Source organism: Doryrhamphus excisus, linkage group LG10 (assembly GCF_037039965.1).
Source record: "Doryrhamphus excisus strain RoL-2023G ecotype Guam linkage group LG10, RoL_Dexc_Guam_v1.1, whole genome shotgun sequence".
Classification (NCBI taxonomy): Eukaryota; Metazoa; Chordata; class Actinopteri; order Syngnathiformes; family Syngnathidae; genus Doryrhamphus; species Doryrhamphus excisus.
This window is the reverse complement of record NC_136366.1, coordinates 21,093,398-21,116,020: the sequence shown is the minus strand read 5'-3', so window position 1 is coordinate 21,116,020 and position 22,623 is coordinate 21,093,398. Positions and strand designations below refer to the sequence as shown.

General features: G+C 40.5%; 1 protein-coding gene across 1 annotated transcript in view; it reads right to left on the bottom strand.

Moving 5' to 3' along the window:
- Positions 1 to 8,302: 8,302 nt before the first annotated feature.
- The window catches only part of galt (galactose-1-phosphate uridylyltransferase), a 127,283-nt gene continuing 112,962 nt past the window's right edge, over positions 8,303 to 22,623 (bottom strand). Inside the window, exons 13-14 of the mRNA XM_078794310.1 lie at positions 8,581 to 8,686; positions 8,303 to 8,507 (exon numbers count right to left, since the gene is read on the bottom strand). Coding sequence (XP_078650436.1) covers positions 8,384 to 8,507; positions 8,581 to 8,686 — 230 coding nt within the window. The 3' untranslated portion in view covers positions 8,303 to 8,383. The remainder of the gene's footprint in view (positions 8,508 to 8,580; positions 8,687 to 22,623) is intronic.

Genomic DNA, 22,623 nt, shown 5'->3' with positions numbered 1-22,623 from the left:
TGTGGTCCCAAGAACCATGAAGAAAGACTAAAGATAATAAATAAAGCTTTTACAATAGGGTGCAAAAGATGCTTGCAGACCTTCACAACAACTCAAACATCAACATGGACTGGTATGTGTAAATTTCAAATATACGTTATCCAGGGTGCTTTAAAGGTGAAAGGCTGTCATAAGAGCTCACAAATGTACGTACATTTGAATTTGTTTATTATTTTCTCTTTTAACTTATAAAGTGCACATTTTTTTCATACCCTTTTTCATGTGATGCAACAGGATGCAACCATGACAACATCTTAGGGGAACCTACTGACTGTGCTAATGAATACCTAAGGGAAAAGGAGTAAACATTGGTCTTCGGCATTTGAACAATGAAAAAACAAGTCCTTAATCTACCTTTTGACAACAACAGTCATACCTTGTTTATTGTGGTAAATTGGTTAAAGACCCAACCGTGATAAGTGAATTGCGCAAAGTAGGATTCCTTATTTATGAATGGGATATTTAGACCGTAGAACACCTGATAATGACCCTCTAATCATGGTTTTTAACACTATTAAGAGTAATATAATATAATATAATATAATATAATATAATATAATATAATATAATATAATATAATATAATATAATATAATATAATATAATATAATATAATATAATATAAATTAAATTAGGTATTCACTTTGTGCACACTCAGTTGATCTCCTTTTTAAGCGTAAACTTACTGTACATGCTTGCTTAATAAGGCAAAGCATGGCATTATGTGTGTGAAGGTGACACTCTTTTGCACTATTGCTCCCCTGCACACACACACACACACACACACACACACACACGTATGCATGCATGCCCACTGACACACACCTTTCCACCTTTTTTCTCCCAGGCATTTGCCACCTCCCGCTTCTCCCCGCCCTCTCCTCCATCTTCCGCACCCGTTCCTCCCTCCAGCAAACCCAGCAAATGTTTAAATTACACGACCAAGTAAGCAAGATTAATTAAAATGATAATCTATGAGCTGAATACATTTCACAGCTAGCCAGGCAGCAGCTTGAGTTCTAGAGTCAAAGTGGAGGGTTGACCTATACATCTGCAATAGTAATAGTGGCCATTAAGGGAATAACGGTGTTCCAATTTAATCCTCATCACATGCAAAACACACAGCATGATCATATACTTTATTAATATCAAGAATGATAATAGACTGGAAAAGGGGTTGATAAATGAGACCTGTGAATTTTAAGTGATTCGCCATACACCTCAGTGTAGCTGACACAGCAATCCAAATGGCTAAAGACACATATTACAGAGGAAACATTGAAAAGTGGACAAAAACATTACAATATTGTTGATATACAGTGCCTTGGTCCGCTGTAAGAGACCTTGCTCATGCATCTTAACAATCCGACCACATTCAAAGAGAGAAAGCTTTTCTGCCTTTGTCATTTAGAGATCATGACAGTGTAAACACCTGACAGAAAATTGCATGAAATCCACATTTTTGATTTAAAAGCAGTCATCTTTTAAACTTTTTAATGTTTGATACAAATAAGTGTACTTATTTGTGCCTTTCTATGCCACGGTTTTTCTCCAGTCCATCACTGTATTCCCCCATAGGACCACACTAAGTGTATTTTCTGTGAAAGAAAAAGTTAACAAAAATCTGCACATTTGCAGGGGTCATGAATGTTGAATCATGCATGTGTTCATTTTAAAACATATGCAATCCAAGATAACAGAGGTAAATGGTGTAGCACAAATATGTATATTTTCCTTTTAAAACTGTATCACATGCTATCCAATCCATAGATAATACCAGTCATTTTCTATCAACAATGGCAGTATAGTTGCTATCTGGCCAGACTCCACACTATCGTCTGCAAAAGTTTTCTAGTTTCCAAACTATGTTCGCTTGCTCCCGCGCCTTTATTTTTCCTTGTACTCTTTTCACAAACATTGACTTATTCTCTAGGGTTCACCATGTGCCAACAATGCCTGCTGTTCAACTGCTCTCGCCGCCTCTGCTGAGCTTAATCAAAACATGGGTTCAAGTCTGTATTCTGGGTGTTGAATAATCCTCCTGTGAAAGGAAACCCAAATTTGGTATGTCTGACTTAAGTCACAAGTGCAAGAAGTACACAACAACCAGGTAGTATGAGCCTCTCCAAAGCAGGAAGAGTCAATAGAGGCTTTAGAGTCCTCAGTCAAAGTCAATTAACATATGAGCCTGACTGTGTGTGTGTGTGTGTGTGTTTGTGTGTGTGTGTGTTTTCTGTTCATTTGTATTTGCATGCTTGGTGTGCTGTCCTATGTGTGGAAAGCTTTGCATGAGCATCCTCATCACCATGCCTCATTTACCTGTCATTAGCAGAATTAATGACTGCAGGTTCAGGGCAGGGAGGGAATATGGTGCCAGATTGTCTCCCTGAGAGAAACACTGAGCAGACGTGTGGAATGTGCATCCACAAAACATTATATTGACAATTATTGGGACACACCTTAATCAATAAGGTCTACCAGACTTGAATGTTAATCATTCAGCATCCTTAACACCGACTTTGATGCAAAATGCATACTTAGATGAGTACCAAAGAAAGATGGCGGTATGTGGTAACTAAAGTTTTGTAAGGCAAGTGTGGCTGAAGGACAAATGGGTTGATGAAAGACAAAGACTGCTTATCCTCACCTTAAGACTTTAGCTAAAGGAGGAACATCTTTAGAGATTTCAGGTCGGAGGGCATGTGTATTTAAAATAATTGAAGTTCCCAAAACCTGAAGCTTGTGTCAATGACTATCCAAATTTAATCACAGTTGGAAGAGTGGTTAGCGCACAGGCCGCGTTTTCTCCGGGTACTCCAGTTTCCTCCCATATTCCAAAAACATGCTAGGTTTATTGGCGACTCCAAATTGTCCATAGGTATGAATGTGGTTGTTCAATAGGCTCCAGCACCCCCCGTGACCCTCGTGAGGATAAGCAGTAGAAAATGAATGAATGAATGAATGGTTTTAGACCTGGGTAGACTGCCTGTTTTAAGATACTACATCATCATAGCCTTCAGCTCTTGGAAACTTGTACCTGCAAAACCTCTTCAACGAGTTTCCACCCCAAAATAATAAGAGCAAGCAGTCGCCGGCGAGAGACAATAAGGAATCCATTCAAGCTGAACTAGAGCAAATCACAGATACACTAAAGTCTCGTTTTATCGATATCGGTTAAAACAAATTACTACTTATTACGATACTATTTTTATTTCCCGGCAAATTTCTAGTCTTTTATGATATAATTAGTTCCGTTAGTACGATACCCGGTTATTATGATAATCCGGTTACTACGATGCCCTTTTCATCTCCCGCCAGCCAATTTGGTCTGCTTATATCGATACAAAAGCAGCTTAAATCAATCTTTGCTTAAGGATTTCAATACCAAAAAAGAACACGGCGAACGGCTGCTTCCAGTCAACTTTGTTTTTCACACTTCCACCACCAGAGTGCAGCACACACAGCGGAAAACACCCGTCCTTCGCGCCTACCCCTCCGGGTGGCAACACCTTCCCTATCGATAGTTCCGGGGTGAATTATGTCCCGGTAACCGGTAATCACTACAGTGTAAGTTTATTTTTATTTACTGTAGTACAAAATGTATTGTAGTACAAAAGCATGCTAGATACGCAATCCATGAACTCAAGGAGAAAATTACATGCCATATCAAAGATCCGCCCACTTTTAATGCAGTTCGGCGCAGGATCGGATATATGGATAGTCCGGTTATATCGGTATTTTTTCCGACTCCCGAGAATGTCGATATAACGAGACTTTACTGTAGTTGAATCAAGTGGTTGCATAATGTAATATATAAGTATTTGAACACCTGTGTATCATCTAGAATTCTGACCCTGAAAGACCTGTTAGTCTGCCCATTAGAAGTCCACCTGCACTCCATGTATCATCCTGAATCAGATGCACCTGTTTGAGGTCGTTAGCTGCATAAAGACACCTGTCCACCCCATACAATCAGTAAGACTTTAACTTGTAACATGGCGAAGACCAAAGAGCTGTCCAAAGACACCAGAGACAAAATTGTACACCTCCACAAGGCTGGAAAGGGCTACGGAGCAATTACCAAGCAGCTTGGTGAAAAAAGGTCCACTGTTGGAGCTATCATTAGAAAATGGAAGAAGCTAAACATGACGGTCAATCTCAATCGGAGTGGAGCCCCATGCAAGATATCACCTCGTGGGGTCTCAATGATTCTAAGAAAGGTGAGGAATCAGCCCAGAACTACACGACAGGACTTGGTCAATGACCTGAAAAGAGCTGGGACCACCGTTTCCAAGGTTACTGTAGGTAATACACTAAGACGTCATGATGTGAAATCATGCATGGCACGAAAGGTTCCCCTGCTTAAACCAGCACATGTCAAGGCCCGTCTTAAGTTTGCATATGACCATTTGGATGATACAGAGGAGTCATGGGAGAAAGTTTTATGGTCAGATGAGACCAAAATAGAACTTTTTGGTCATAATTCCAATAAGCGTGTTTGGAGGAAGAAGAATGAAGAGTACAATCCGAAGAACACCATCCCTACTGTGAAGCATGGGGGTGGTAGCATCATGCTTTGGGGGTGTTTTTCTGCACATGGGACAGGACGAGTGCACTGCATTAAAGAGAGGATGACTGGGGCCGTGTATTGTGAGATTTTGGGGAACAACCTCCTTCCCTCTGTCAGAGCATTGAAGATGGGTCGTGGCTGGGTCTTCCAACACGACAACGACCCGAAGCACACAGCCAGGAAAACCAAGGAGTGGCTCCGTAAGAAGCATATCAAGGTTCTAGCATGGCCCAGCCAGTCTCCAGACCTGAACCCAATCGAAAATCTTTGGAGGGAGCTCAAACTCCGTGTTTCTCAGCGACAGCCCAGAAACCTGACTGATCTAGAGAAGATCTGTGTGGAGGAGTGGGCCAAGATCCCTCCTGCAGTGTGTGCAAACCTGGTGAAAAACTACAGGAAACGTTTGACCTCTGTAATAGCAAACAAAGGCTACTGTACCAAATATTAACATTCATTTTCTCAGGTGTTCAAATACTTATTAGCAGCTGTATCACACAAATAAATTGTTAAAAAATCATGCATTGTGATTTCTGGATTTTTCTTTTTAGTTTATCTCTCTCACAGTGGACATGCACCTACGATGAAAATTTCAGACCCCTCCATGATTTCTAAGTGGGAGAAATAGCAAAATAGCAGGGTGTTCAAATACTTATTTTCTTCACTGTATATCAGTGCCATACACAACATCATGTTTTATAGTGGAACACCAAACGAAGAGAACATGTTAAAAGACTGATAAGAGGAGACAAAATTAGAGTGCACAATTCAGCAATGAATGAAAAGAAGTGGGTGGATGATTGTTTGATTATAGTTGCTGTTTTGGCCTCATATGGGTATTCACTGCTTTATTGTAGCTGAAGACTTATAAATTAGTAGACCCATTAAAAAATGAATAAAAAATCCACGTCATTTTGACGATTACGGTACAACACAGATGATTGAAGAGTGTTTGATGTGAACATCTTCTGGGAGCAGTAAAAGGTGAAAGTGATTGACTTGATATGATACATCTAACAAATTTAGAGAAGTCTCACATCAATCATACACTGATCCTTAACCAACGATAAGTTGTTGCCTTTGATGGCGTACTGGGCTGACATTTAACTGTGAATATTTACAGTCACGACCAGTGGTGTCAATAGGCCTATTTCAGGGGGACTTTAGCCCCCCTAAATGGTCTTGATGTGATTGATTTTTTTTTTTACAAAAAAAAATCTGACAAATGTCATATAATAGGGCAAAAGCAGGCGAATACTAGCCTACTAGTAGTAGTAATAATCAGAAGAAGAATGACGATAGTAATAATAATAGGCTAATTAATATTATAATAATTATATAATTATTATATTATTATTATATAATTTCACGTCCACTGGACAGAATGGTTGCAGAGCTTGAGCAGCTGTTTTGCAGTGTAGATTGTGTGTACTTGTGTACATTTAATGGTGGCCTAAAACTATTGAGTATCTCTACTAAATCTGTCCAAAAGTGTGAAAGTCATATCCCGGTTCTTGTTTGTTATTTGTTTTTTGGATTTTTATGAATGTCTACTACATTCATTCATATCCTGTGCATCTGCAGAGGGCTAACCTTAATCTCTTACCTCAAAATTCTACACAAAATACTCCATTATGACAATGTGAAAAAAGTTTTTTTTGACATGTTTTGAATTTATTAAAAATAGAAAACAAACAAATCACATTTACATAAGTATTCACAGCCTTTGCCATGAAGCTCAAAATTGAGCTCAGGTGCATCTTTTTTCCACTGATCATCCTTGAGATCTTTCTACAGCTTAATTGGAGTCCACCTGCAGTAAATTCAGTTGATTGGACATGATTTGGAAATATAATAACTGTCTATATAAGGTCCCTCAAACACCAAGCATGAAGTCAAAAGAACTGTCTGTAGACCAGCGAGACAGGATTGTCTTGAGGCACAAATCTGGGGAAGGATACAGAAACATTTCTGCTGCTTTGAAGGTCCCAATGAGCACAGTGGCCTCCATTATTCGTAAATGGAAGACGTTTGGAACCACCAGGACTCTTCCTAGAGCTGGCCGGCCTTCTAAACTGAGCGATCGGGGAAGAAGGGCCTTAGTCAGGGAGGTGACCAAGGCCCCGATGGTCACTCTGTCAGAGCTCCAGCGTTCCTCTGTGGAGAGAGGAGAGCCTTCCAGAAGGACAACCATCTCTGCAGCAATCCACCAATCAGGCCTGTATGGTAGAGTGGCCAGACGGAAGCCACTCCTTAGTAAAAGGAACATGGCAGCCCGTCTGGAATTTGCCAAAAAGCACCTGAATGACTCTCAGACCATGAGAAACAAAATTTTCTGGTCTGATGAGACAAAGATTGAACTCTTTGGTGTGAATGCCAGGCGCCATGTTTGGAGGAAACCAGGCACTGCTCATCACCAGGCCAATACCATCCCTACAGTGAAGCATGGTGGTGGCAGCATCATGCTGTGGGGATGTTTTTCAGCAGCAGGAACTGGCAGACTAGTCAGGATAGAAGGAAAAATGAATGCAGCAATATATAGAGATATCCTGGATGAAAACCTGCTCCAGAGCGCTCTTGACCTCAGTAGACTGGTCATGTACCTTGACCATATAGACAGTAGACATTAGCACACAGCCAAGATCTCAAAAGATTGGCTTCAGAACCACTCCGTGAATGTCCTGGAGTGGCCCAGCCAGAGCCCAGACTTGAATCCGATCGAACATCTCTGGAGAGATCTGAAAATGGCTGTGCACAGACGTCTCCCATCCAACCTGATGGAGCTTGAGACTTATTGCAAAGAAAAATGGGCAAAACTGCCTAAAGATAGGTGTGCTAAACTTGTGGGATCATATTCAAAAAGACTTGAGGCTGTAATTGCTGCCAAAGGTGGATCAACAAAGTATTAAGCAAAGGCTGTGAATACTTATGTAAATGTGATTTTTTTGTTTTCTATTTTTAATAAATTCAAAACATGTCAAAAAAACCTTTTTTCACATTGTCATAATGGAGTATTTTGTGTAGAATTTTGAGGTAAGAGATTAAATTAATACAATTTGGAATGAGGCTGTAACATGACAAAATGTAGAAAAAGTGAAGCGCTGTGAATACTTTCCGGATGCACTGTACAGTACATGAGCAAATGTGTTTGCCCTGTCTTTGTTATGCATTTACGTCTGCTTGTGAGTCGCGCTGCTATTGAGTAGGCAGGTCTACAGAGGCTGAATTATAATTGGGGCAGCAGTAATTAAAGCTGTTTCACTTTAATTGATGTCATGAGCATATTGAGGGTCCAGGCTGTTGGTAACACCGACTAGCAGACACATTTTATGCAGGCACACACAAAAACAGGCACATAGCAGCTGTTGCATACAATGTCGGTGATAGGGCAAACAACTAGAAATGGATGACCGGCCAAATCCTTGATTATTACAATGACAATTAATAATGCATATTTACTAACTATTTAATATGTGTGCTAAATTGTAGAATGCAGCTTCAATAGCCCGCCTGGAAATGGAAAGCACCAGGGAGTGATGGAGGGAAAATATGAAATAGCCATTTCCATAATTCATTGCTCATTGACCCATGCCCTTGTCACCCACCCTCTCTCCCATTACTCTGACAACCTTAATAAAATGATGCCTGGAAAGTATGTATGAGGGGATTTTCTCAATTGTGTAAAGATCACGAAAAAAAAGCCAAACTGCATTGCAGAATGTTAGGATTTTATCTCCTGAATGCCTTCAGACGAGTCATTGACAGTTTAGCGGTCCACTCACCTGATTTGTGTGCAGGCAGTGTGGGTTGAGCTCCCTCTCAGTGATGATGCAAGAGTGGCTACATTACAGGTATGTGCCCTGGCAACCAATACAGTGTTTGGCGGGCCTTTTCCCTGTGACCTTGGAGAATGAACAATGCCTACATAAAGCATTTACCTCATGAAACACATACCATAAATGTGCTTTTACTTACACTTCAGGATGGCCGAAGCTCAATGACACGGATGACACAGCACTAGGAGCAACTGGGGGTTCAGATCCTTCCACATGGTCATGAAGGGGGGCAAACCCTATACCGCCTGAGCCATGCAAAGCACAAGAAAAACATGAGAAACAGCCAAGCCAGAGTTCAAATAAATGACAACAGCCATTAAAACTGGATAAAGTCATGCCTTATAAAACATTGTGTTATAAAACTTGTGTTCCGCGCCATTAGGCTAACAGAACAAAACATTAACAATCACCTCCCATCATGCCGCACAGCAAGCATCAAAGATGACTTTGAATATTTACTATTTAAAACAAAGTTGGAATTGGGATTTGCCAAATTAGTTTCAAGTGGCGACGTAATGGCTGCATGGTGGACGAGTGGTTGCTAGGAGACCCGAGTTCAATCCCACTCTCGGCCATCTCTGTGTGGAGTTTGCATGTTCTCCCCATGCATGCGTGGGTTTTCTCCGGGTACTCCGGTTTCCTCCCACATTCCAAAAACATGCTAGGTTAATTGGCGACTCCAAATTGTCCATAGGTATGAATGTGAGTGTGAATGGTTGTTTGTCTATATGTGCCCTGTGATTGACTGGCGACCAGTCCCGCCCGAAGACAGCTGGGATAGGCCCCAGCACCTCCCGCGACCCTCGTGAGGATAAGCAGTACAAAATGAATGAATGAATGGCTATGTAATGTTAAATGAAATTAAATCAACAATGTGTATTTACTGTAAGACCAGCACACTTTAATTCCGGCGCCACAGCAATAACATGCATCTTTACTAAAGTGGACCAACCACCACCTTCGGGACAGTGCAGCTAAGACGGCGGATATATTGTACTAGCTAATAAGATGTTAATTGCTTTCACTGACCTAATACAGTTACCTCGATGTGCTTTTTCTCTACATCACAGGCTCAATTAACACTTGCTGCATGGAACACCCCAAATGTGTAAAGTCAACACACTCTGGAACTTTGTGGGAAAACTAGGCCATTGGTTATGTAGTGGTTCACAGAGCTGCTGTTCACACAGATGGTGTAGAATCCATTACCACTAAATCCCCCTTTGAAAATCACCCCGACTGGCTGGTGACCAGTCCGCCTTTCACCCTCAGTCAGCTCGATTGGGCTCCAGCCCCTGCCTGCATACGTGGTTGGATTTTTGGTAAACAGATTTGCCACTGCTGAGTATACTGTAGGTATTCAGGTGTGCATTCATTGCTATCTGAATACCAAATGGCAATACATGGATGGTTACATTATTTGCATCGTTTTCCCACAGGCTTCCTCAGCTGAGATTTCTTCCTGAGTCAATATAAACGCCCGCCCACTCTGCTCCGTGTACGCAAATATACATATCAAGTTGAGCACCTCTAGAGTTATTTTAAGATACATCACTGTTGAGTGTCAGTGTGTCAAATGTGAGCTCCTCTGCCATTACCCATCTGTCAGTGAACGCAGATCTGCCAACAGTTGTTCGTGCAACGCAACAGCTCACGCTGGGTGTGAAGGATAAGGTGAAATCTGCTGGTTGCCACAAAAGCCAATGACTTCCAATCAGTGAGCTAAAAGCTTGTTTTTGTCACAGGGACAGATGCTAAAAGAGCTCTTTCATTTTATAGTCGACAATGACCAGACGTTGATACGTTAGCATGGTAGCGGTGCCCTGTCAACTGCTACTAATGCAACATAGCAATTGACTGACAGCATCATTCAGTAGTAACGAGGAGGCAACTCCCGTATGGAAGGAACAGTTTATCACCATCTAGATCAGGGGTGGGCAAACTTTATGACTTTACTATATACTATATATTTTACACGTAACAGTCCACCTGGAATTATTGTATCTGTAAAAGTGTCCACATCAAATAACGAAATTGATAAAACAGCTACTTAAACCATCAAAAGGTTGTATCTTAAGTTTAAATGAAATACTTTGGAAAGAACGGGCGGGCCGTATTCAAACACTTGATGTGCCGGATGTGGCCCCCGGGTCCTAGTTTGCCCACCCTTGATCTCGATGGTCGAAATGATGAAATGAAGCCTGCAACTTGAACAAAGATGCTGCTAAGTTAAGGCTTAAAAACTCAATTAAGCATAATCTTCAGGAAGTGGAAGCCAATATCACGTTCTGAAGTATTATGTAGCAATCTAGCAGTTCACTTATTTGTTTAGAAAATGTGACCTTGTGCTGCTAAAATCCCACAGATCCATCGGGACAAAACGTCTTTCACCAGATTCAAAAATATCCTTCTTTCACCTTGGGGGAGGCAGATGATTGTTTGGCTTTTAATTTCCGTGCAGGCTCACCTTGACATTACTTGACAAACAATGACTGTCTGGCATGGTTTGCTTGAGGAATCTCTTCTGGAGACTTTATTTCCAAGTAGTCTGATAAGGGGACACTCAGAGCTAGCTGTTTGTGAATGCATACAGGGATAGCGCTGCCAAAAACCACAGATGCTGTGATAGAGTGCAGAGGAAGGGTTGCTTCAAGGGGTTTTAATTTCCCAAAGTACGAATGAAATTATGATGTTGAACACAAAAAGACAGCTCCGATGCGAAAAAAAAAAGGAAGAATTACGATGTGAGTGGGAGGCTAATTAACAAGTGCTGAGATTTCCCAGTGTCATCATAGAACAATGAATACATCAGTCAAGACACTGTTACACAATGATTAAATTAGGCACCGCAGAAGCTACTCTACTTACTTTATCACTTCTGGAACTCAAAACTCTTGTGTCAGTATGTTCATATTTAATGACTTAAAGGCTATTGGAATTATTTGGCGAATCATTAAGCAGCTGATCGAAGTAAAACCAAATCGACTGCAATAAAGCAAGCATATTGTGTGAAAGGAAGGTTTTAAAGGGAGTTTTAAAGTGGAAAAAAAGTCTTATCCAATTCTAAAAGCAGGATTTGGATCCGGCTTTCAATAAACTCGTATCTCCATGATCAGGAAAAGAGCAACACATTTTTTCCCAAAGGTTTTGGAAGCTCAATTACAGCACTGCACAGCGAGGGAATACAACTACTAAGCCCCGGCAGGTTGCATACTTCAAAGAAAGGACCTATTGACACACACACCCAAAAGTGTGAAAAAATAAGCCCCTCTGGCAGAGTAATAAATAAACAAAGATGACAGAATCCAGCAGAGTCTTGGAACCCTTAAGAATGCCCAAGTAAAGATTATTTTACATCCAAGTTACATGAAAGAGTGGAAGTCAGGCTACTATTTTTTTTTATACTGAATTGAAGTTTAGTTGTCTGATTTAATGCAGATTTTCTGATGAATGCGTACAGGATTACCTCCCAGTTCTTTGGACCACGTTGCTATCGGAGTAGTAAGTCAATGACCACACAATTTAAAAAGGTTTCAAACTGTATTCAAAAATAAGTACAATATATTTGGTTACAGCGCTGGACTCTATCATCAATTATTCATGTAAGATTGAGGAAACAGCCCAGAATGAAAGAACAAAGAGCATATAAAGCAGTTGCCACGCCACTCAGAAAAGAGAAAGTGAAAGGAAAAACTGCATTTTTTGGAATTTTGCCCATCATATAAAATATTTATATGACACGCCTTTTTTCTGTCCGTTCTAAAGATATAAAAGCAGATAAAAAGAGACAGCTCATTACCTCTTCCAATACCAAAGACATATTTATACATTTTTATAAACCCAAACGCCCAATCCCAACAATGAACCGACTGCATGTTCTACTGCTTACCGAGGTTCTACTAAAGAACAAAAAAAGGTAGAAACAAACTTTTTTTTTTCTCGTGAAAGACTGGAGCTAATCTTTCTTTCGTAGGTTCCATGTTTATACTATAATAGAACAAAATAATCTGTGCCTTGAAAAATCATTGAAAATATGGTCATTATTGAAGGGGTTGGCTTTTGAAAAATGGCTGAGACTGAATGACTTAACGCATTTCATTATTTTGCTAACATCGTTTCATGATAGGCTAGTTTTACTGTAAAATTGGCATTAGATATGTAAAGGGAAATAGACGGCCCACCTTTCGGTTATCCCACCAAATATCATCCAAATAATGGAACCATTCAGTCTCATAGAGAAGTGCTCATACTGATGCAGCACTTTCTTTGGAAGTGGCTGGATAGCTCAGTGGGTAATGACACTGGCTCTTCGTACAAGGGGACCAGTCATGGTGAACAATAACGTTGTAATATATATTATCAGCATTTTTTTTTTTTTTACATTACTGGCCCTTAAAGTGTCTGCCAAGAAAAATTCTGGCCCTAGGAGAAATGTAACTGTGGACCCCTGAGCTACAGTAATTGCAGGCAAAAATGTGCATAGTCCTGTTGAAAGTTGCACCATTAAGAGTTACCTGTGCTGTTCATGGCAAAAGGGGAGCGTGCATGCCACATTTTCTATATTTAAAATGTTCAACATCATGGTTTAAAACACGTCAGGGGTGTTTAAAGCATTAAAAGGAAGTGCTAGAAGCCTGGTCTACAACTGAATAATAGAACATCATCATAAGGCTTACAATTCCCCCCACCTGAGACGTGAGCACGACATTAGTTTCTGAAGAGGTACAAAGCGCTGCGACTGAATGTAAATCATTAATGCACCGCAGCTGCATATTAAAGCAATTCATGCCTGGATAGCACCGCTCGGACAAGCTACGGAACCCAAAAAAGATGAGGAAAGTTTAGCACTGACCCAGAGGCGGGTGATTTCAATTATTATACCAGGATGTTTTAAGTCTGAGTCTTAGAATATGCAGCACTAATTAAGTGCCAGGAGAAAAAAAAAAATCCAGACTCTGTCACACATGGACACATTTTCTGTATGCACGTTGATAAAGGGCAGTGAATAGCGAGTAACTGGTCTATGTCGACCACTGATTGGATGCGGGCTCCTTTTACACTAATTTATTAACATGGTAGAACAAAAGTATAGAGGCAACTGACTTTGAATTTGTATGGTCAAACATTTTTATGGGCCTGCCGGGTGCTTACTTCTGGACCAATATTGTATCATTGCAGTTTGTTATCATATTATATGCATGGTGGGGCCTGAAATGTGGGTCCCTAATAAAGTGGCTAATTGTTGTGGCTAATTTTACCAAATATGCTCCACTTTGCTTCACAGGCCCATATTTAAAGGGAAACTGCACCTTTTTTTGTAATTTTGTCCATCATCCAGCATCATTATGTAAGACATGAACTCACGTCTATCTCTTTGCTCTGCTTTCTAGGGCAGGGGTCCCCAACCACGGGCCGGTGTGATTTGGGTCTTTTTTTTCCACGGACTAGCAATGTGTGGCAGAAAATTACAGCAAATATAAAATAACACGACGCAAATGTTAAGTGCAGGGAAAATATACGTAACTCACCCGCTGAATCAGTGGGAGGCCTGAGCTTGTTTCATTGAGACAAGATGGCCCCATCTAATTTCTGTGCGGCCTGGTAGCAAATGCGCCACGGGCTGGTACCGGTCCCCGGCCCGGTGGTTGGGGACCCCTGTTTTAGCAATATAAAAACAGAGAAAAACACAGCTAAAAATGTACATAACGACAAACACCTATTCCGCCGACAAAGCCATTTCATACTTTTGTTAGCATCGGAGAACAAACAAACGTACAGCAGCAGTTATATAGAGTTTGCCAAATTTTTGCTTCGTTGCATTTGAGAATAAATGTATTTCAAAATAAACTCAAACTGATAACTGCAGTTACATGTTACACTGCCTGTTGATCAATGTTTTAGTCAATATTTAACTGACTCTCATAAGCTTCCTCGCAGTCTCTGAAGACATGTTATGGCATTTTCAAATGGTTAGTCATGATCCTGACAGCTTATCATCAGGGATGTGAAATCCTTGTTAAATCACATTTGTAAAATTGCTTTAAAATCATCTCCCCGTTCTCCTGTTAACCCATAGAAAATAGAATGATGACCCATTACACTTAGAGGAAATTAACTTTTCATCAGGCATCAAACTAATTGGCTGGCGAATGTGACATCTCACACAGCAAGGGTGCGAGGTGGCAAAACACTGTAATAACCGCCTCATATTCTCTCAAAAAACACAATTCTATACACAGCCAAACAAACACCCGAGCGTCCCACAGACATCCCATTGACAGCTAAATTGGAATTAACAAGCTTTTAGGGAAAAGCTGGAAGAGCAAGTCTGTTTTTCTTTGTTTTTCTACCACTAACACCCCAGTGCCTGCCTTCCTGTCTGTGTGCTTGGCAGGCTTACCGTCTGGCTTGTGTTTTACATTGCATCAAATGGAAAGGTTTAGCAATACACCTGCTTGGAGACGCAGCCTGAGGGCTTTTTCCGCGTGTCGCAGCGGTCAACAGTCTGAGGTTTGAGCTGGATTTAAAGTGCCGAAAATACATCATCTCAATTGCGCACAAAGGTAAACAAAAACCTTGTGGTGCATTTTTTTTTTGCCCTTAAAGATGCCGAAAAGAGCAGCATGAAGGGAAGGAGAGGTACTTGGATCCAATATTAATGTAATGAAACATGACAGATGGCGGGGTCTTGGAATTGGCAAAGTAAGTTGTACTCACCATCATGTGGTTGTGCCAGTTTCACACCACACCATATTTCATCCTGAACCTAAGCTGCGCAGCATGAAAAGATACATTACGCAAAGAATTTAAATACTTAATTATACCTAATTGTATGCTGTTATTTTGAGTTGAGATTTGATAACTCCAATTTGAAGTCACATGCATGTTGCACAAACGCCTTCAAGACCGGATGTGAGAAATCAGCTCAGTAAGCGTCGAAGGATTAATTCTTGGGTATTTTTGCATTTTCTGAAGGACTGTGTCATGAACTGTTGTGACGATGACCCCAAGATGCAGAGACTGGAAGCCAGTGCAGGTAAAAAGGCTTTAAATAGAATAACTGTAGAGCAGAAAAAAACAAACTAGCAGAAGCATGTCGCCAAAACACACACAGATGGCACGAGGCATTGGTAACATATGAAATGCTCCAAAAAAATAAAGGATGCCACCGGCTGAACTAAACAATCACCACACAAATTAGCACCGGGTGTGCAGGAGCAAGAAAGTCAAGGCGGCCGAAAACAGAACAGAAGAAAAGAAGAAGTAATACAGAAGAAGGGCATGACAAGCGGAACTGAGGAACAAACAGATAAATAAACAAGCCGCCACGCCAGAAGTAATGAGGAATGTGACAGACTGAACTAAAACATCATATTTACTAAGACTTCAGCACATCTCGCACAAGACTTAAGCCTACCTCACACCCTGGACTGATTTCCAGCCAATCACAGGGCACATATAGACAAACAACCATTCACACTCACATTCATACCTATGGACAATTTGGAGTGGCCAATTAACCTAGCATGTTTTTGGAATGTGGGAGGAAACCGGAGTACCCGGAGAAAACACACGCACAGATGGCCGAGGGTGGAATTGAACTCAGGTCTCCTACATTTCACACGCAGAAAAAGCAAAATAAATGGTAAATTGACATTTTACATGACTTATTCTTGTACTCGACTAGTCCAGGGTGTACCTTGTCTTTGCCCCAAAGTCAGCTGGGATAGTCTCCAGCATAACCCCACAACCCCGATTGAGGACAAGCAGCATCCAGTATGAATGGATAGATGCACTTGGAATTCCCAGTGTTTCCCAAGGATGACAATAAATCCAGAAGGGAGCCAAGAATGACATCATCTCCTTCAGAGTGGATGTAGAAAGGATTCCGCTGCTGGCAGAACAACCTGCCCAAAGCACAGGAACATTGTACACGCCCAATCTATCTGACAACCACATCTCCACCACTGTCATGAAACAGATTTCTGAAGGCAGCAGCTCAAGATCCCGGCTGAGATAACATTAACCTGAGACCAGGCATTATTCTGTGGTCCCCTTCAGTCGGAACAGGGACCAACAGAAACCATAGTAGGGAGGAATGGAGGCAGCAACAAATTAACAATTACAACTACAACGACCTGGTGGCTGAGTGTCGAGAGGTGGGATGGTCCTTTGGAGGTTAGCTTACAGAAGGTTCATTGAAATGTTCGTCCAACAACTTGTTTATCTGTGCTTATATCAACCCTACTTCTGGTTTTATAATTATTTCATCAGCATTTCCACTTTTTCTCATCCAAATACCTTCAGATGCTCACTAACGTGCATGATGATATTGTTATCATTTACGATACAGACCCTGTCATTTAAATACCCTGTTATAGTGTTGCCTGGGTGATGTCCATATGCTGTAATGCCCTTTCAATTTCCATCTACGGCTAATCAGAGCTCATAGTAATTAGCTATTAAGTGGTGATTTAATAGCTGTAAATGATTGTTCTGGTTCAAGGACTGTGGCATACACCATGAATATGTAATTAGAATGGATACTATATACAGCTATCTCCACTGTACTCAGTTGTAAGCACAGAGATGATTTTTTTTCTGGGCTTCTGGCACATAATTCCCATGGACCACAAGGCTCTGACCATACTTTGGCACATTATTACAGACCTCAAGCTCCTCCATCTGTAAAGATGAAGGGGCTGCCTCAGTCAGAATAGTCTGCGAGCTCCAGTTCACCCCAGGGAGGACCAGGTTTTCATTCAGATGCAATCCACAGTCTCACCAAGACACATGTACCCTCACCTTCCTGCACCCGTTGTATACTTGTGCAATGTTGGTAGACGAGGATGAGAGGCTTCTACAACTGGGATGCTACCCAGGAGACAGGATGTATGTGTACATTGCTACTGCCTAGAAGGGTAGTGTTTGAGCCAAATGTAACAATGCACATTTGGGCCTTGTAGTAAGTAAAAAAAAATCATTTTGTCATTCATGGACTGTCAATTCATAAACAATAGAATAACATGAGAGTAACAGTGGCATAATTAACACATAATGCATTATTTTTCACGGGCCCTATTGGGTTAATAAAATTTGGCGGTCATCAAACAGAACGACATACTTGCTCACAGTGCAACAAAACAAAAACACAACATATCCACAGCAACTTAACATATCTCATAAATTAATGAGTACGACTACGTGGGTGATTCACAACAACTAAGCGCTAAACATAACACATAACTTTAAACGGTTATTTCCAAATGACCACAAGACATGCTGGGTAGTCCAGCTGCAACAGCAATATGAACATTGGATATCAAGAGTTTGTTTACTTCTCCAACGACCTCCTCTACAAATTTAGCAAAATGTTGGCAGAGTACAACAAGCTACCCTGCATGCATTGCGGCGGGATATATGGGTGTTTGTTTGTATGCCCACACGGTGCAGTGGGTAGGTTACTTTGTGTGTCGCGTGGAATTTGGAAATGATGAAGTGAAGCTGAGGGGGGCCTGTTGTGACCCATGCTCTGTAGTCTGCCCACCCCTGCAGTAATCCCTCGTTTATCGCGGTTAATTGGTTCCAGATCTAACCATGATAAGTGAATTTTAAATGGAATATTTTCATAGAAAACCTGCTTATGACCGAATAAATACGGTTTTCAACATTATTAGAGTAAATAAGCCATTTAAAATATGAACAAGGCTTTTGTTTATGTGTGTCCAAGGGGAGATGAGTAGCGAACAAACAGTGGCTGACGTCTTTAGCTTGGAGTATATATATTAAAATATATTAATTATCAATTAATATATTTTTTTTAATCTGAGAGAATGAAGTCGTGAATGATCAGGATTCTTTCCATTTACTTAGAAAAAGGAAAATAAGGTATTTTTTTGTTCAAAATGTGGTTCTTCCTGCACAGGGGGGAATACTAAGGACTCAAAAGAATTCATTAGCGGGGCAAAAAGATCACTCGTATTTTTTCTCCCGACTTACACGCTGGTAATCTTTACATCTCATGTTCTTCAAAGCTCATACAAAATAATGAGCTCACACCAGCGTCTACTTGACACCTGGTGAAAACGAGAAAGAAGTTAAAGATTTCAAGTTTCGGAGAAGGCGTTTCCGTAAGCTCAACTCTGCTTTCCTGTTGTAATTCCTGGAACGACTCACAATCATTTGTGGTTTATTTGGTCGAAAAAAAGTTAACAATAATATTGTTTAATGTCAGTTTTCCGGACAATAATTATTTCAAAACAAGCTTGCGTTGTTTTGTGACTCGGTTAAAAAAACTAGTTTGTACAGTCATAAGTTTTCATTGTACTTTACTTAAAATTCATGTCAAAATCTCATCTTGCTTCGTTCTTGTGGACCCAGTTTCATTTATTCAAAAATCTTTGCGTCTTTGCGGAAACATGAATGGATCCACTCTACACCCCTCATTGTCACAAATACACTTGGAATACAACCTCAGCAATGTAATGATTATCATTTTACATATACAGAAGGTGATAGTAAATCCATTCATGGGAGGAGAAGACAGTCTATGATTGCCTTCTGTGCTTTGCCAATTCTTCATGAAGTTGCTGAAGTACTACTAAGCAGTCAATGTAAGAACTCTGACGAGTCACTGGACATTCATCTCTCTGCCAGTCCTTTGCTGAGCCATTTGCCTGTGATCCAATGTTGACTTTCCATCCCTTAATTAAAGACTCTTGCTGTGGTCTTGAAACCAGCATCCACCCTAAATCACCGAGGGTCAGGGGAGTATTGACTATTTGCAAACCCCTTCTAAATCCTTACGGTTAGCATACTGCCGATGTCACAAGACATTCATTTAAGATATACCAGTTCACAATAATTGACTCAGGAAGGACGGCAGCTTGTTTAAGTAACTGTGCAGAAAACATATAATTAGCTTCATAAGTATTTACAAATTTATGAGTTGAACCTATTCTAGATTGTTGATAATGTTCTTATCATTCCCCGCCTCTATATCCCTGTACGGTAATTTCCAAGAGATAATGTTTTGTTATGAGCTAATCCAATGTAAGTGCCAATATTGCTGTCAAGGTAATCCCGATTTTTGGCAGCTTTTGGACAAAGCGGCCGGCCATATTTTAGAAGCAAGGTGGTGTCCAAGCGCTGTGTCCAAGGTGTGCCGCTCATCCAAATCTGCACTAAATAAAACCAGTCCCATCCAAGCAAAAGCAAACATTGTACGGTAACTGATTTAGCGACTAGGACTCTTAACTTTTTCATTTGACATTGGAAAAGTGTATGGGTGAACTTCACCCTGCTGACAGGAGAGGTCCTCAGAATAAGATAATGGGGCGTTTGCTGACCCTGGGTCGGGACAAAAAGAACCGTATTATATTTTACATTAGAGTCATTTTTCAATCGATTCCTTTCAAGATTGGATCAGTCTCTTGTCAAACTTGGCAGTTACAGTGGGCTTCCTTGTTTCAAGCCCGGTGGCTTTAATAACAGCCAAAAATGTAGCCACCAATTAGGCTTCAATCCAAAGTGTCAGTTTAAAAAAAAACACACACACAAAATTGCTAAAAATAAAAAAAAAACTGATGGAACAAGCTGCTGACGGAAAACCGTTTAAGCAAAACAAGACAAAAATGTAGACCCAACACAAATACTTGGATTGCGAGGTTACATCACATGCTGTACATGTATTTTAGTGTGATAGGACATTCAGAATGAACCCTTTTAACTGTAGCCCCCAGCTCTTCTCTTATGCATCATTCACTTCGCCTGATTATCTGTCTTTGCTGATGTAACTCACCTCAGTGTCTGCCAACTCATGTGAAAAATATAATCATCATCGTCAAACTTGATATGGTTATAGCTCGGAATTATGCCGCTTAGCATCACTGTGGTTTATTATTTACCTTAGGTTTTCATATTTTTGTAGAAATATATACATACTCATTCATGTATTTATATATTTTTTTTCCTGACATACTTTATATCCATGTTTTGTTTGTAATAGCAATATAAATATCATTAATTATGAATTAATTACCATATTTTACATTTTGGATAAGTAGCTTGCTTTTGCTGTGCTATTAGTTATTTAAAAGCATTCATGCTCTTTTTATGCGGACATCCTGACGCCGGTGGTCCACTAATGCCAATTCTACTGTAGTGCTGAGCTATCTGCAGCCACAGTTCGTCACTTTGTTCGTGGCAGAATAATGGCTGAAGCTACAAAGGGAGCTGTTACAAAGCATCTTTGGCCTCATTTTTTCCCTCCCCAACTGTCAGAGTCTGGCTTTCAAACAGCGCGAGCAGCTAACACTAAGAGACCACGGCATAGTGCGCTGGGAGCTCGGGATGTGAATGCATTTTTGAAGTCTTATAACAAAGAACCGTGCTGACGCTGAACTGATAGAAGTTTGTCAAGGTAATGCTTAGAAATGTAATATTATACCATTACTTTACATATGCTCCTGCTTTGTTGTAATGTAAATAGTTTTGTGTTGGTGGCATATAGAGCCAGACAGAATGAGACCAAAGTATGCATTTAATATCTTGTTCCAAGTTCCAAACATTAAATGTCAAAACAAGATGATTTAAAACTGTAAAGAAATATTTTCAATGAAAAAGGTTCAGTATTACTTGATTCGCCACTTTAGTCGTCCTCTAACCTGACCTTTAACCTGTTTTCAACAGCAAAAACAAAACAAAAAAGTGTTGTTTTGGCTCTTCAATGATATGACAATAAAGTTTTGTCAAACAGTTGAGTCCCTACGTGGGGAGTTTGTTTCCAGGATGTCTCTCCTTTCCTTGTAAAGAGTTATCGACAAAAACGGAGGCCATGTGCACGCATGTTCCAAGCATATCCGAACCAAACCAACAATGGAAGCTCACAGAATCCACATATGCTGACAACAGGTAGCGTAAACCCACACAAACGTTCAGAAAGTTTCAGTCTTTCTCTATTCATGCCTGGTCAATGACTAGATAAGTCAGCTCTAGTCTGAGAACTTGGATCAACAATGGTTCCGCTCTGTTGGGACATACCTCCTCCTAAATACTGTGGATGTCGCGCCAATTTTTCTGACAAGAGCTGTCTTACCTAGTCAATAGTGTTTGTCCCACCGAGTCACTGAGCATGAACTCATGAAGCCTGCTTAGATGAGAGGCAAAATATCTTCTCCGATAAACTGGCCAGTTGCGATCGAGTCAACGCCCTGAGAATTATAAAGCGGTTTTATGCAATTACTTGTTGTCTTGACGCTTCCAAAGAGACGCAGGTTTTCTTTTATGTCTGAGCCATCCCCTCATGGACAAAACTATGCCTTTGCAAACATAATTAATTTACAAAATGTGACATTAACTACCGTAAGGCATCTTAAGGGATGGTCAAGAGTGGACACTGAGGAAATCGATATTATACAGAGTGATGCGTGTTTTGCTAGCTAGTAGTTTAACATGCACAGCCAGATTCACACACATTGACGCTCAGTCAAGCACACAGCTATTCAACATCCCCCTGGTGACATATCCATGAATATTTACAGCTTTCAGTGCAAGTTTAGTCAAATAAAAAAATGACTTTTATTCAGTGGTTGGTCGTGGCAGCTTTGTTAGCCTGTGCAGGGTTGAGAGCTGGCAGAGCAGAGCAGAGAGCATCCTGGCTGGACTTTGTAACTGAAAGCACACAATAAGACGCCAAGCGCCATTCTGGGCACTGGAAAAATAATAATCACAATAATCATAATAATGCATTTCAATACAAAATAATGAATTTTTTATCTTTCTGCCTTCTTTTCAACCTGAAGTTCATAACATCAGACTTTGGATGTTGTGCTGCCCTTAAGGCAATTTTCCGAATATAAGTTAATGGGTTTAAATAAGCAATGTTAAGGGTGAGTATTTTGCTAGAAGTGATTAAAAGTTGTTTAGGCAAGTAATTAATTGTTTATACAAATTCGTATTAAAAAATGTTATCGCAGCGGTCCACTTTCGGTTTTCGGAGATGCACTTCCGGTTCACTTCCGGGTATCGCGAGGAAGGAGATCGCCCATTGAGACTGCACGGAACGTTGTGGATGTTACCCACGTTGAGTTACCATGCAGGAATGCCGTGAGTTTGACTGCATTGTGATTTATTTTGGTATATTTGGATATTGTTTTTTGTGATTGATTGGGCTTGGGGCATT